Below are 17,080 nucleotides of genomic sequence, written 5' to 3'. Positions count from 1 at the left end.
CAAGAAAGTTTGTCCTTAAGCTATTGATGCAAGTTTGTTTTAGACGCAACCAAAAACTTTAACCAGATATTTTGTGGTAGGTCACATTTTTTTCATTATCAGAGGTATATTAAAAATTAAACATTATATATTCATTTATCTTCACACAAATGCATATATTGTGAAACTGTCAGGAGAAAAGCACATAAATTACGTTGGCTATATATACGACTGGTACATTTATCTTGATAATAGAAAGACTTTTTTCACATTTCCTATGTTTTTATCTGCAAAGTTTCCTCTATTTCGGTTATTCTTAATAAGAATTTACATTTCTTCGACAGAAAGTGAACACTCGTTATATACAAAGTTACCTGTTCATCATGCAAAGAAAATTATTATAAAACCACGCCTTTAGAGAAGTAAAAGTTTCCAGTCTTAAACATATACACAGAATATAATGTTTTATGTAAAGTTACAACGTGAACTTTACAAACATCGTATAGTTTTAACACAACAGTTTCACGCATCAGGGTTGTGACGTCATCTCTACTAGCGTGCGCTTCCTATTAACAAGGGTATCACAACGTGAATAAAACCGAATTTCTTGAATGACGTCACAGTTCCAAAAGTTAACTTTAGGATTAATGTTAGTTGCTTCTGCATTATGTCAGTAACAAGACCGGAAACAATGAGTGATTTAACATATTATATATGTGTTCAAAGCCTTCAGTATTTCTTCATTAAACGTTTAATTTGCGTATTTAAAAATGGAATGTAAAAGTAAAATAAAACAGTATGAAATTTATTTGTAACCAGAAGTTTTATGGTGCATGTGATCAAACTTAAACCTACCACATTTTTTAAATCAACTATTTTTGCAGTTATTTTTCCGTGGTAAATTTCATTAGTTATCCAAAGGATTGATTGCATTATAAAATTAATCTTATTAGTTTGATAAAAAATATCAGATAAAAACAAGATTTTCAACTGCTCGGTTTATTTGTTTGTTTTTGTTTTGTTTTTGAATTTCGCACAAAGCTACTCGAAGGCTATGTGTGCTAGCTGTCCCTAATTTAGCAGTGTAAGACTAGAGGGAAGGCAGCTAGTCATCACCACCCACCGCCAACTCTTGGGCTACTCTTTTACCAACGAATAGTGGGATTGACCGTCACATTATAACGCCCCCACGGCTGAAAGGGCGAGCATGTTTGGCGCGACGGGGATGCGCACCCGCGACCCTCAGATTACGAGTCGCACGCCTTCACACGCTTAGCCATGCCGGGCCTAACTGTTCAGTTCATTTTTGGAACTTGTTAAAAAGAAAAATACTTCTATTTAGTGGTATTTAATTGTATATCTCGATATCAAATTGTTATATACGGAAATAATGTCAGTTGTACGTGAAACAATTAACATAAAAGTTTGTAATAATTCCAGATACTCTTTAATTGTACTAGAGAACATTAAAAATCACATCTTACTTACTAATAAATAATCAAGTGATAAAAATATTAATTTTTCCTAGATTTTTGTTTTTTTTTATAATTGGATTTGGGTGGAGCTTAAACACAATAAAAAAATTGAAAGCTGAAAATCCATTGTCCTGGTGACAATTAACATAAAAAAATATTAGCAACATCATTGAGTTATGTATTTTGTAAGCTAAAACATTTGTTGCTAGATGACGACACTATACTTATATTATTAAGGTTTTTCTATATACTTCGATACTAAAACTACATTGTAAAAATTTGGTACTAAAAAATAAAATTCTGTGTCCGTTAAAATAAGGTGCTAACAGCATGAGAAATTGATAAAATTATGCTTAAAGTATTTTCAAAATTATTGGTAACATTCAAAATGAATTTTCGTAAAATAAAGTTGTTATATCACCCAAATAGTTTATAAGATTTGTATTTGTGTGGAAATTGAAATTAATTTAATTTTTTTTCCCAGTCAAAACTTTAAGTGAGTTTATTTCAACCTTGATTCGAAGTAGAAACTGTAATTTTTTTCACTTTTATTTCAACCTTGATTCGAAGTAGAAACTGTAATTTTTTTCACTTTTATTTCAACCTTGATTCGAAGTAGAAACTGTAATTTTTTTCACTTTTATTTCAACCTTGATTCGAAGTAGAAACTGTAATTTTTTTCACTTTTATTTCTCTAACTTGCTTTTTGATTGATAAAATAAAAATGATTGAGTTATTTATACTAAAGTGACTGAATATGGATATCAGAAAGTCAAGATGGAACGGCTTGATCAGAACTGTATTTTAACATTGTCTACCGTTTCTTATGATGCGTAATGTTATCGAAAATCATGTCTTGAAAAGGGTGTGTAAGAGCCCTTTCAGAAGCAAACTGTTCATAAACTCAGATAATAAGGATTTGTTCAGAGTGGTATTTAGAAGTAACATGACGGTGATGTCCCTCGGCATTAGATAGCAAAGGTATATGGATCAACCTGAGGAACTAGAACTTGTTTGTTTTGGAATTTCGCACAAAGCTACTCGAGGGCTATCTGTGCTAGCCGTCCCTAATTTAGCAGTGTAAGACTAAAGGGAAGGCAGCTGGTCATCATCACCCACCGCCACCTCTTGGGCTACTCTTTTACCAACGAAAAGTTGGATTGACCGTTACATTATAACGCCCCCACGGCTGGGAGGGCGAGCATGTTTTGAAACGACTCGGGCGCGAACCCGCGACCCTCAGATTACGAGTCGCACACCTTAACGCGCTAGGCCATGCCAGGCCAAGTAACTAGAATTATCCAGGGAAGGACATGCAATAGTTCTTACTTCAGTCCTGTAAGCAAAGTCTTGTAAAAGGTGAGATCTGTGAACACAAGGTCAGTGGCAAAAGCCGTTCGCGTAACCTATACAACAGAAAACAATAAATATTTCCGTCTGAAAACGAAGTCAAGAAGATATAGGTTCACCTGAAACAGCTAAAGGATGACGTTTGTTTATGTTATTCCATACGAAGACATACCAGTCACGTTTTCGAACACACTGCTTATAGCTTTTGTCCGTTAAAACTGTTGAAAGAAGTACTGGGTAACCGTCGTCTTCATACAATATATGACTTAAAGAAAGCACCACAGAAGCAGTGGTGTACTTTTACACGGTAAGCTTACTATGTAGTATTTTACTATGACAACTAAAGTGTAGGGCTATTATCAATATTGAATTTCTAGAGATTAGCAGCCAAAATACGTAAAGTAAAATCTGGTTGTTTAAAAAACATGAACAGAACAGCTAATTTTGGATATAACTCTTTCTATAAAAAATGCACCGTTGTTTTCTCATACACGTGTAATAAAACCAATTCATTTGTTCAACGTGTTCAACATATAAAGCAATATTTCACAATACATTTTGAATAAATTACCGAATCCTACATAATTTTACTAGTTTATATGAACGTTTAAGAAGAATGTTTGACATACTAGTTTGCTCTTTATATGTTATATTATACAGTAGCATTGAAATCAAAGCACTTTTCGTATGGTTCAGATCAAGACGGCAATCTGAAACATTTGTGTACATATACCTCAATATTCTAATGGTTTGAATATCAGAGCTGTATAAACCATGTAACATTTCTGATAAGCATATTACGTTAACACAAATCTTGAAAGGACGTTTCATAATGTTTCTTTACAGGCATACCTATCTATTAAAAGGGAAAAGGAAGAGGCACTGTCCAGTATTTGAATTTTGAGCCTCGTTGTGAGTACCAGTTCCAACCATCGTAATCAAGATACTGTATCACCAAACACTTATATCAAATTTTTCACAACACTATACGTTGAAGTATCTCTGAAATTTTCAGTCTAGGTAAACGTTAAACACACCACAAATGAATTCCAATACTGATAGCTACAGTAAAATACATAATGCATACAAACTATTATTAATATTAATAGTGTTAACGAAACTTCAATAACTTGAAACAATCTAGTTCTTTCACATATATGTATTTATAAAGCTGACTTATTAATATTCAATATTCGTCAGGTACTATGAATACGGGGTCTACATTGCGTTAGCAAACTGAGCTATTCTGTAAAAATGTAAATAAATATTTCAAGTTATGGCATGTAATAACAAGACAATTTGACAATTTACAAAATTTAAACATTTTACAGTCGTTACACAACATACTTATTATAAACCTGGCATTATAAATTGAAAGCAGTGTGTTATGGCTAATTAAAATATGCGTCCTTACCGAGGCCTTGACTTCAACAACCGTACGATCTTCATAGCCAGAACACAAGCAGAATGTTCCTGACAGGAATGATATTGCCAAACCTTGGATGACTACTTTCACTAGTGGTCTGGAAGAAAGTGAAGCTATTCCGTTTGTAACATACGAGTACAGGCGTGTAATTTCATACGACTAAACCGTCACGTCATCGTGAAGATCACCTAAATGATGTGGGTGAACAAGTCAATGCCGATGGCAAGGCAGTCTGGAATGACCCAAGGCCCATCCCACAAAACCTACCGGAATTCCACGGGCTTTACCTCACGAAGTATCACTTTCATGCCGTAGATAACCTGTTTTATGAGATATAAAGCTGCTATGTAGAACCATCGTGATTGTGAGATAAAATGTGTGGGAGGAGTGAAATGCCATTACTTCCGGATAAAGATCCCGTTTCTGCTCATATAGAATAAAATAAATTCAGCCATAACTTTAACGGTTTCATTAAATGTTTTTTGCTTGTTTTGTTTTAATATTTCTCGTGAAGCTACATGAGAGCTATCTGCGCTAACCGTCCCTAATTTAGCAGCGTACGACTAGAGAGAAGGCAGCTAGTCATCACCACCCACCCATCAACTTTTGGGCTACTCTTTTACTAACGAATAGTGGGATTGACTGTACAATTATAGCCTCCCCAAGGCTGAAAGGGCGGTCATGTCTGGTGTGACTGGGATTTTAACTCGCGACTCTTAACTTACGAGTCGAACACCCTGATCATAGTTAATCATATTAATAGTTTATTTACCATAAAAACAATATCAGCTATATCTCTTTCAAATATAACAGTACAAAGTTACACAATGGGTTATCTGTCTTCTGGTCATCACGGATATCAAAACTCAGTTTCTAGTGTTGTATGTCCGGAGACATACAGCTATGCCACTAGGGGATAAGTGATAAGTAAAGTTTATTTTGAAGCATAAAACTACATAATATGTAACCTTCAGTGTGTCTATCGCTGTTATCAAAACTCGAGCTTTATTATCCCTCAAAGGTACCTCTTGGTCACGATAAGTTAAGAAAATATTAAAAAATAAAAGTTAATTTGAAATAATTTATTAAAAAGTAAGGGAATGGTAAATAACAATAATAATAAAATAATAAAGAATAAATAAAACGAAAAATCGATATATTTTATAAAATAGTAAAAAGTTTAAAAGAGGCATGTGTCATAAGGTGGGTAAAGGAGACATAAACCATCCAAAACATAAAATAAAAATCCTTGATGAATACAAGATATTTTCAACAATGAAAATTCTTTTATGTATTTTACAAAATGGTTTTGTTAAAATGGATCCGACTACTCAAAACCGTACTTTTAAAGTATACAATTCAGTGTTAATCCATAATTAGATGCATAGGGAACTGAATGGAATGAGCTTAGCAACGAGTATTACTATTAATTTAAAAAGTGGTTAATATTTCAAAAATTCCAAGTACGAAAAATTTAAAGGTTAAATAAATATCATAATTGCTATCTTCACGCCAGCTGTAGGTATCGTTATAACTATAACATCAAAATCAGCCTATTTAGTTAGTTAGCTAGTTACAAGGTAAGATCGATAAAATGTGGCAATGGTCAATAGAAAATAAGAACGTGCCGTTAACGATGACTTCTCTGCTGATGCCACAATGGCTGACATTCTCTGAAAAACTGACTCGTCATTATTTAATAATTTGTTTTTACTCCAAGGACTTCTCTTACTTTTAACTAGGAATTGTTACAGTTATATGATCAAAGTCGGTCTATATCCTATCATGGTTAGTTGAAGGGTAAGATCAAGAAAAGGTGGATGGTCAACAGAAGATAGGCACGTTGAACTTTATCTTAGAAGGTGAAAGGGCTCCATCTTAGCTGCCCTTGTCGTTGGCGTTGACTCTTTTGCTGTTCTGACATAAAGGCTGCCATCTTTGATAAACATACAAAGTTTTGTTTTTACTTTAACTTAGAGACAGAGGATGAACGGTTTAAATAACGCTAATTTAATATTTCCAACCTTGGCAAGGCCTAGTGGTTAAGGCGCTTTACCAGCAAGCTGAAGGTCGTGGAATCGGAATCCTTTACCAAACATGCTCGCCTTTTCAACTGTAGGATGGTATAATGTGACTGTCAGTCCTATTATTCGTTACTAAAACGTAGCCCAAACGTTGAAGATGGGTGACGTTGAATAGCTCTTTTCCCTTTAACCTCTCATTTCAAACATGGAGACGATTACCGCAGATAACCCTTGAGTAACTTTACTCGAAATTGAATAAACGGACTTTCGTGACTAATTTCGATCTACTAAGTTTTGTCAAGTTTTCATGTTCAGGTATGTCCACTTCATTTATTAGTCATCGATCGAATGCACTCGTGCATGGGAAACCCCTGATGAGAAACCTGTTTAAACAGTTTATACGTGGGTTTATTTCTTAGCTCTAGTACAATAAGAGATGATTCATATGACCTGTTAGCAAACACATTGGCTGTTCTAAAAGTTTTGAAAACTACATAGACAATCAAAGAAACCTGATCTAATTACTCTTCAGTGAAAGTTATTCTAATCTAAGCCTGTGAAAGCAGAAATATTTAAGTCATTTTCGTCTGTTGTTTTGCACCAAGCTGCATAATTGTCTATTTTTAGCGTTATAAGCTTTCAGAATTACTATTAAGCCACTTTTCTTTAAGGGGGGACGTTGAGAATATGCACTATTGTAATGTTTAGAACTTAACTGCGAAAGATGTACAGTCTACAACACAGGACACAATGAGAGCTGATAACATTAACTTGTATTTCAGTTTTACAAACTATTTGCCCCCCAGTAACACAGCGGAATGTATGAGAGCTTACAACGCTATAATCTGGGTTTTAATACCCGTGGTGGGCAGAGCACAAGTAGCCCACCATAAAAACTATTTTCATACACCACTATTCAGTGAAACAAGAGTAGAATAAGAGTTTGCGGTATGTGTTACTGACAAACTGCCTTCCTTCTGGTCTACCAGTTCAAAATCAAGGATCGCTAACTCTGGTTCTTAAGTATCTTTGTAGAACGTCCGAAAACAATATTTTTTTGCAATACATTTTACTTTAGGAAGACTATTGTTGTGTTTTTTTTTACGAAAGACAAGTTTAATAATAACACACTTAACAGAGGAATCATTTTGTTTATCTTTCTTATTACTTTTAAATGAGGTAATTGTTTTATATTTGAATTATAAAAATAAACCAAACTTTGTTTTCTGGTGCATATCGTTGACAGGTAGTTTTGAAATCCGCGTGTGACAAAAGTGTTTCTAAAATGAAGGACGTAAGAGGGAAATTTTATAATCAAAATTGTGGGCACGCAATACGTAACTCAATATCAATTATGAACTTCAAAGCCGGTGTAATTCATATCAGTGTTTAAGATCAATATGCATCATAATCATGTTCTTAGTATATTTCAACTGAAGTACTTAAGTTCTGGTATTTATCAGTTAATTGGAGTTAAAGAAAAGCGAGATAGCAAATTGTTTCTTTGAATCAGCTACCTTGTCAGACAGTTATTGTCTTATGATTTGGTTTGTTCTGAATTTCGCGCAAAACTACACGAAGGCTATCTACACTAGCTGTCCCTAATTTAGCAGTGTAAGACTAGAGAGAAGGCAGCTAATCATCACCACCTACCGCCAACTCTTGGGCTACTCTCTTACCAACGAATAGTGAGGTTAACCGTCACATTATAACGCCTCCACGGCTGAAAGGGCAAGCATGTTTGGTGTAACGGGGACCCGAACCCGCGACCCTCGGATTAGGAGTCGAGTGCCTTAACCACATGGTCATGCCTGACCTATTGTCTTAGGGACGATTATTAAACAAGCCGTGACGAATATGAAGTTCTCTATCACACAAGTAGACATATGTGATTCCTTTTAATATCTTATTCAACAAACAAGATTTGTTGCTAAGTGATTTAAGTGGCACTTATTTGCTTCCTAATAAAAAAAAAAAAGAAACAGAAAACTTTCTTGTCTTTGATTTCATCATTTATTTGTCCTTTGTAACTTGATGGGGTAAGATTTTCCTAAAAGTCGTTCAAATTAACTGAAATGAAAACCAAGGGGCACTTCTGTTGATCTTAGCAAACACAACCTGTTTACTTTTCACGTATTTTGCTGTATGAAACTAGTATGATAATCACGTGAGACCTTTGAACGATTGAGGAGATAGGAAAAGATAGAGAAATTTCAATTTTTTTGCACTAGATACCTTCAATAAATTGAATCGTTGTATGATTTGATGTATTTTATTTGTCTCTTTCTGATTACAGGACTGCAGTACTCATACGAGTAGTATTGGCTGACTACATGTAGCTAAGATTTCAAGATATTTTCGGGTCAATGAACAATGTAACTTCTTAGTCCAGAGCTACCCACCAAGTTTGCTTTTTTTACTTTTTTTAGTATCTGTATCTCTACTTTACTAGAATTGGTGTTTAATTTCCAATAGAAACTGTTTCTAATTAAAAAACTTGTTCAAAAGAGGAGTCTTTCTTAAAGACCGCTCTCTATTGGCGCCCGGCATGGCCAGGTGGGTTAAGGCATTCGACTCGTAATCTGAGAGTCACAGGTTCGAATCCCCGTCGTACCGAACATGCTCGTACTTTCAGCCATGGAAACGTTATAATGTAACGGTCAATTTTACCATTCGTTGAGTAGCCCAAGAGTTGGGGGTGGGTGGTGATGACTAGCTGTCTTCCTTCTAGTCTTACACTGCAACATTAGGGACAACTAACGCAGAATGCCCTCGTCTAGCTTTCCGAGAAATTTAAATAAACAAAACAAACGCTCTCTAAATGATACAGGCCAATAGTGGTGTTGGAAACAAAGAGCCCGTCCTCACCTGATCTTGACATAAGTGAGTGTATTACTTTCTATACTTTCTTGTTCTAAAATTTATACTTATTGGGATAATGTGTATTTTAAAGTCAAAGTCCTGTTAATGGATAAAACAAGACATATGTTTTTAGAACTTATTTTTTAATTATAGTTTTTATAAAATTACGTTTCGGTAGGTTTAACTAGCATTGTTTAGTGTTATGTTTGTTATTAAGTGCGAAAGTAAACAATGGGCTATCTGTGCTGCACCGACTGTTCGTATTTTCGAGCTATAAGTTTTCAGGCTTACCATTGAGCCACTGGAGGGCTTCGTCAGGGGTATAAAATTAAACAATGGAAAAAACCGTTATATTTTCAATAATGATACTATAAACGAATAAAACGAAAGCAAGTCAAACACAATATGGAAAATTATAATAAGTATAATTTCACTTATGAATACTAGTTAATACTAAGGTTTTGTTTTTAATGTGGAGAACTGTTTTAGCTTTTTACTATTTGTATTGTTTTCAATCTCTCCAGTCGACAACTTTTATTTAAAGAATCTCAATTTGTGATTACTCCTAAGCAAATTCCCAAAATGAAAATAAAAACCAGGATCAAAAGACCTAGCTAGAAAGACTTCTATTCATTAACTTTGGAAAACTGAAAAACAAAATTATAGTTCCTGTCGAAATAATTTTTTTCAGAAAACTTTGTTGATTTGTTAATTTATCTTCAATTATTGAAAGCATTTGTTCTTACCTTCTGGATAGTATCCTATCTTAAAACTATTCCAGGGTTTCACCACAAAGTACTGAACTAGTTGATTAACGGTAAGTTTATAACCCAGTTTTAAACCTGAAAATGTTAAAGTCTTGTGATCTCTAAAAATGATAAAGACATTGATTTATTAAGATCAAATAAAAGCAGTTATATTGCTGTTATGGATAACTGCAAATACCTCAGTGACACAAACACTGTTTTAAACTATTCAGTTGACTTTGTAAAATTAAATACTGATTTAACATCCAAGTAAAAATGAAAAGTAAATCATCTTGAGTTCAGTTGAACAAATCTGATATCCTTCCCAATGACTTGTTTTATGTGTTACTATCTTCAGACTCTCGTACACACACACACACACACACATAAATATATATATATACATGGCCTAAGTAAAAATCCATAAATGCTCCTTTACGTCCTATAGTATATGCTTTTAAATATTTACTTATAATCTCGGAAAATTCCTGGCCTGAGTATTTGCCATTTTTTGCTACAGTTTGTTTTTTTTTGTCAAAAACTCTGAATCTTTTGTCACAGAAATATAGAATTCTGGCCTCGCAACCTTTGTGGTCATCTTAAGCTTAATATATATTCACACAAGTGCTTGTTGAAGAAGCTATTTACTATTCTCAGGAAAGTTTTCAAAATATCTTCTTCTCTGATCATGTTTCGCATATTTGAGATAATTTATTCAGAGTCATAATTGGTTATTTCTTTGCTACTTTCTTTATCTGTAGTTAAGCACAAAGTGACACAAAGAGCTGTCTGTGATTCATGCGCCAAGGGTATCGAAACTCGGTTTCTAGCGGTATAAGTACACAGACATACAGCTGTTTCACTGGGCAGCTGTTTGAAATCGAAGAAATTGCCATTTTCATTTCACTCCATTCTGTGTTATTTAGATGACATTCTTGGACTTTCATGTAAAATTTTTACATTGATATTTTTCCTTCACATTAGAATATGGTCCACCCTAACACCACACGTATAATTGAAGATTAAGTCGATGGGAAAAATTATTTTTCAAATGTTTTGATTGAAAGAAGGGAAAAAGGATTTTATACCATAAACTTCCTTTATACAGCTATTAATTTTTTTTTCTCATTGAGCTTTTTAGAACGAGATAAATGTGTTAAAATCACACTTAAATTGCAAAAAAAAAGTTATTCTTCACAGTCATAGATAAAACTTTGTTATTTCTTTAAAAAATAATCAAAACCTTATAATACAATCAACGATTTTTTTTTTTTTTCTTAGACTATATATCCCCAGGGTCTTTCATGTAATCCAAAAATACTTGGTTAAAATCAACTAAAGATTGCAACATATACTTCGATGTGATATTTGCCTTCAAAAATCTCGCCTTCTAAATTCGGAACAGACAAGTTAAGAAAGGATGTAAAAAAATATGCAGTGCACGTGATTTTCTTCACCAAATGTAGGCCCATTTGTGTCTATTGCTTCAATAAATTTAGTGTTTAACGCGTGGTATAAAATGTGGTTCTATGTAATGTAACACCACAACAATATAAATAAAAATTCCCTAAACAGTTGTAAAATAAACTCTGAGAGTGAAAAAAAAATATTATTATTTACATTTTAGATAGGTAATGGTTCTGGAACAATACCTTATTTTTTTTCTTAAATAAAAAAGATATTTACAAGTGTCAGGTTTTTATTTATGAACCGAATTCTTTACAGTAATTGTCTGTAACCTGTTGACGATTAATTTCAACAACAAGTAAACATCATGTAGTCCACCTATTTTAAAATAAGATATTAAAACAAATCAAAACGTATATATAAATATTTTTAAACTGCTTGGTATCACAGTTGCATTCAGAGCTTTAAATAATCGCTTTTTATAGTTAAAGTAAACACAGATTGGTTCATTTACTTTAAAACACAATTGATAAGACGAATTATTCTTCTTCACTTTGTTATTTCGATACAATCTATGATAATTTTACTTTACAAGTCACCAGTGTATACTCTTTATGGCTAAACTCAAAAATACGCAGTCCAGTTCTGGCTGTTTATTTAATTATATGTACATATCTATCTAACTAGTAACTCTTAACAGAGTCAGTTGTGTATATTTAACAAAAAAAAAAACATATATACTGCATCACAATCAACAATTAATGTCTGATGCCAAAAAAGTTCTAAAATTGTTTACTAACTACATAATTTCCCTGTCCACAAGTGGCACAGAGCTGTGACTTCAGAATTAGTACGCTAAAAACAGGGTTTCTATACCCATGGTAAACAGAGCACAGTGCAAATTAATGGAAACAAATGGTCATTTTACAATATTTTCAGCATAGCGGCCGGTGTAGGCTCGCTGGACCCACTGATTTCCTTTAATAGTCATTTTTTCACACAGACCGCGTGAAGGTTGGAAGGCATTGAGGTTGGAAGAAAATATTTCTCAGTACTTTCATTCATCTATCAAAGTTGAAGTCATTCAAAATTGCGTTAGAAGGGCAAGGAGACCAGTCAAAAAACAACTTCTTACCAACTAAATGAAGGAAACACGGTATCAATGGGGTCTGAAATACAAGAACTGGACGCAAGAACAACTGAGGAAGGTGTTATTCAGTGACGAAACTCATTTCTTCGTACAGGGTCAAAGAAGTCTGCATGTTCGTAGATCTCCAGGTGAGAAACTTTGAGAATCTCAAATCAATCAGTTCGTAAAACATCCCTTGAAGAAGATGTTTTGGGGCTTTTTCAGCTACTATGGCGTCGGAGGCTTACATGTCGTAGAAGGTATGATGCGAGGACCACAGTACATGGAAGTTTTGCAGAGAAGAGTCGTTCCAAAATTGAAAAAGAGATTTCCAGATGGATCTGGCATTTTTCAGCAAGATCTGGCTCCGTGCCACACATCGAAACTTGTGAAGAGTTTTATGATTACAACGCGAATAAAGGTGCTGGACTGGCGTGAAAACTCTCCGGACTTAAATCCTATTGAAAATCTTTGGGCAATTTGTAAAGAAAGACTTCGGGGAAAAGACTGTACTACGAAAAATAAGCAAATTGAGGCCATAATTGAGGTGTTGTCCAAAAATTAGTAAAGACTGCAGTCAACTCGCGGACTCGATGCCAAAGCGGATTAATGATCTTCCGAAAAATAAAGGCGGTCATATCATGTATTAATTTGCGAGTAATTTTTGAATTCTCAAAAATAAAACGCAAAAAATTGAAAAAAATTGTAATTTTACGTCTTGTTTCAATTAGTTTGCACAAGGGTGTGGCTTCAATTAAACAAACAAAATTTCCATAAAAGGAAACAAGTGGCTGCTTGGAGGGATCACTTGTTTTAACCACTGTCAGCACTATGCAGCAGTATGTTGTCTGTCACTGAGTCAGTAGACAGTAAAATGACATTACTCAAGGGAAGTTTAACATTGTAGTTTTACTTTCGGGTCGTCATACACATACCATAAATAAGAAGAGTTATGCACTTTGTAGGCACACAATGGGACATATAGACCTCAAAAGCAAGAAAAAGAAATATTTGTTATTCTTAGCTTTGGTTTCATTTGCTCTTAAAACAGAACACTTTCGGGAACCATGCGCAAGCTTCTAGTATGTATATCTATTCTAATATCAAGTGTAGTATTTCTTTCCACATATATTTCGATAATGCATAATATAATTTAAATATATTTCTGCAAAGAAACTATATAATATTAAATTAGGATTATTATTATTATAGAAATACTTCATAGTAAGTAATATTTTACTTTCAATATAAAGTTATTTTAAAGTATTCGAGAGACTATACCACATTATTGGTTAATTCAAATTGACATTAAATGAACACTTTTAACTTATATTGTATCTGAAACTATATTTAGAACAAAATAAATACATTTTCTATTAGCGCTGACATATTTTAACATTTAAGTACTGTTTTAGAGAACATGCCAACAATAAAACTTTGCAACAGAATGACTATATTTATTGAAACAGATTCGTACTGAACACTGCATTTTGGCGTTTTTAGACATAGAATACGGACACAAGATTGTTAGAAATAAAACTAAAATATAGCTCATTAAAGTCAGTCGTTTTCAAAGTGTAATTAGTTTTATTTCAGTTTTTCTATCTCATATAATTTTTCTTGCCCCGAGAAGGAAATTATCTTTCATCATTTATCTCAAAAATGAAGACAATGTTGTAAAAAAAAAAAAGATGGTGTTAATACGTTATTAATATGTTAATACTGGTCATGAACAGTGAAAACGTTTGTATACAATCGCACAAATATTAAAACCATTAAGTTTGTCAATTGTGAATATTATATAAATCTTAAATAAGTCTTGTTAAAAAAATTGCGAAAATAGTCTTTCAGTACTTAGCCCATACAGATAAAAACGTTTCATAGAAGCAAAGCAAAATACTGACAATAGTTTTAATCGCACCTTCCTTTAACAGTCCTATAGAGTTTCAGGTAAAGATCCTGACGTTTGGTCCACATTGAACATGGCAGGTGTAGTTTCATCAACATATCTATAAGATGTTATCCTTTGCTTACACCCACGTGTTTTTAGGATTAATATAAAAGGCAAGCAAAGCACGATATAATTACTTAATTGTAATTGAACTTAACAAATAAACTCAATTTAATAATTTTATCTTCTTTATTTAAACGAGGGTTTTTTTGTTTTTTGAATTTCGCGCAAAGCTACACGAGAACTATCTTCGCTAGCCGTCCCTAATTTAGTACTGTAAAACTAGAGGGAATGCAGCTAGTCATCACCACCCATCGTCAACTTTTGGGCTACATTTTACCAACGAATAGTGGGATTAACTGTTACATTATAACGCCCCCACTGCTGAAATGGCGAGCATGTTTGGTGCGACGGGGATTCGAACCCGTAACCCTCGGATTGCGAGTCGAATGCCTTAACCACCTGGTCATGCTGGGCCCTTTAAACAAGGAAACCAGAAACATAAAACAAATTTGAATTTCAGTTACCTATGATAAAGATGTGAGTATGCATGTTTTCAACATCAAATTAGTAAATACAACTTGTTTTGTGTTAAACAATTATAATTGATAAATTTAATTACAAAGGAACTTATATCTTATCTTATAATTCCTAAACTAACTTTCTCAGGATAGATTCATAATGGAGTTTGATATTTCAAATATCTTTAATAAACAGGTTTAATTTTATTTTTCAAAACGAATTGGATTATAATTATTTATATAATGATTATTTCGTACACATATATATATATTCTAAATTTCTTAATCGAAACATACAGAAGTTACATTTGCAAGCATGCTACTTAAAATGGAGAATTATATAATATTATGTTAACTCGAAAATTGCAATATTCTATGATAAATGTTTCCTATAGCATAAATTTTGAATACATTACGATCCACTGAGAAATTAGTGCTTACGAAATTACGACTATTTCAGCGTATTTAAAATAGTTTTTTTTATGCCAGAATGTAATGGAACTGGAAGAAATAATGTATTCCATTGTTATCGTGTGATGAATCCACTTTATATTTTACATCGCCAGATTCGACTTATTTAGAACTTGGTTTTTCAGAACTTTACTCATTATTTTTAATTTGCTACCCTAACTCGTGATCATTCATGTGGAAAGCGATATGAAATGATTTTGTTCTGAAAATGCTTCCACAAGACGTTTTATTTGGTTATCAATATGCTAAGGGCCACCATCCAACATGAAAACCACAGTGTCTATCACATTTCTTTGCTGGTTTGGTTGTGAACACTACATGGCACTATATAGCAATGACTGTGCAGTTTTGCATTACATGTGCTGATGGTGGCTTAAGAAAGGTAAAGTCCGACAAAAAAGCCATTTGTGAAAACATACTACACTGTCACATTGGCATCATGGAGCTGTGTAGAAAATAGTAACCATGGTTTAGTTTCTACCCAGATAATGTAGTGGCGCGTGTTGACACTTCCACGTGTGTTTCATCAATTCATACGACATTGACAATCCATTGGTCATCGACTTCCACTTCTTCCAAGACTTACCGCACAAACTAAAACGTAGAGATACATTTGCCTCATTCAGTGCTTAAACATGATCCAACTTGAAAGAAAACATTCACAATGTTGACCGAAGAGTTCTAAAAAAACATGTTGACCGCAGCTGATAGTTTGAGTTGGTGCTGGTGGTCTGTCTGTTCGTGGCTTATCATAAATGCAACCTGTTTCGTCAAGTTTTTATGAACTTACACACAACAACAGCCCATCTGTTTTGTTATATTCTCTGAAAGCTGCCTCGATATTGTAACAACATTTAATTATTTCATCTCTCGTCTCACTTTTCAATTTCATGATTCTTAAATTAGTTGCACAATTTTTTTCTTTCCGTGAAAGTTATTCACGGTTGCCCCCAGGCAGTCAGAAATGAATTGCTCATCTTCATCTTATGAACTGCACTGCGATCCACAGGTCCACTTATATTTCTGGAAAATCTGTGAGACAAACAACAGTGATGCCATTGGTGATAACATGTTACTACTGTGGTATATTTGTATCTGCTTGCTACACAACGGGCTATTTGTATCTGCATCATACTCTTAACATCAGTATGATGTAATAAACACAGTATCTTTTATCGACTAGATACTCGGATTTAACAAATAAGTACACAATTAATTAAAACAAATGGGATATTATATGATTGTCTTTTCATACCATCGGCCCGGCATGGCCAAGCGTGTTAAGGCGTGCGACTCGTAATCTGAGGGTCGCATGTTCGCATCCCCGTCGCGCCAAACATGCTCACCCTTTCAGCCGTGGAGGCGTTATAATGTGACGGTCAATCCCACTATTCGTTGGTAAAAGAGTAGCCCAAAAGTTGGCGGCGGGTGGTGATGACTAGCTGCCTTCCCTCTAGTCTTACACTGCTAAATTAGGGACGGCTAGCGCAGATAGCCCTCGATTAGCTTTGCGCGAAATTAAAAAATACCAAAAACCAAACCATTTTCATACCAGTATGCTTAGCTTTGACAGAGAGACTTGGAATTATTAACTGTTGTGTTTTTTTTCCTGCTCTTGTTTCGTTCTCTTTAGACGAGGTCAACGAAACCATTATTAATGATGGTGTTAAAAGGATATATTATTCATCACAACTAAACCTAAATTCCTGTAACAATTGTTAACATAATTCATGTATATG

At 33.8% G+C, this 17,080-nt stretch overlaps 1 protein-coding gene across 1 annotated transcript in view; it reads right to left on the bottom strand.

The window, feature by feature from the left end:
* LOC143223196 (uncharacterized) overlaps positions 1-4,376 on the bottom strand; it is a 67,518-nt gene extending 63,142 nt beyond the window's left edge. Inside the window, exon 1 of the mRNA XM_076450793.1 lies at positions 4,219-4,376. Coding sequence (XP_076306908.1) covers positions 4,219-4,253 — 35 coding nt within the window. The 5' untranslated portion in view covers positions 4,254-4,376. The remainder of the gene's footprint in view (positions 1-4,218) is intronic.
* Positions 4,377-17,080: the final 12,704 nt, after the last annotated feature.

This window comes from Tachypleus tridentatus, chromosome 8, assembly GCF_004210375.1.
Source record: "Tachypleus tridentatus isolate NWPU-2018 chromosome 8, ASM421037v1, whole genome shotgun sequence".
Taxonomy (NCBI): domain Eukaryota; kingdom Metazoa; phylum Arthropoda; class Merostomata; order Xiphosura; family Limulidae; genus Tachypleus; species Tachypleus tridentatus.
Note: the sequence above shows the minus strand (reverse complement) of the source record. Positions and strands in the feature narration are given on the sequence as shown.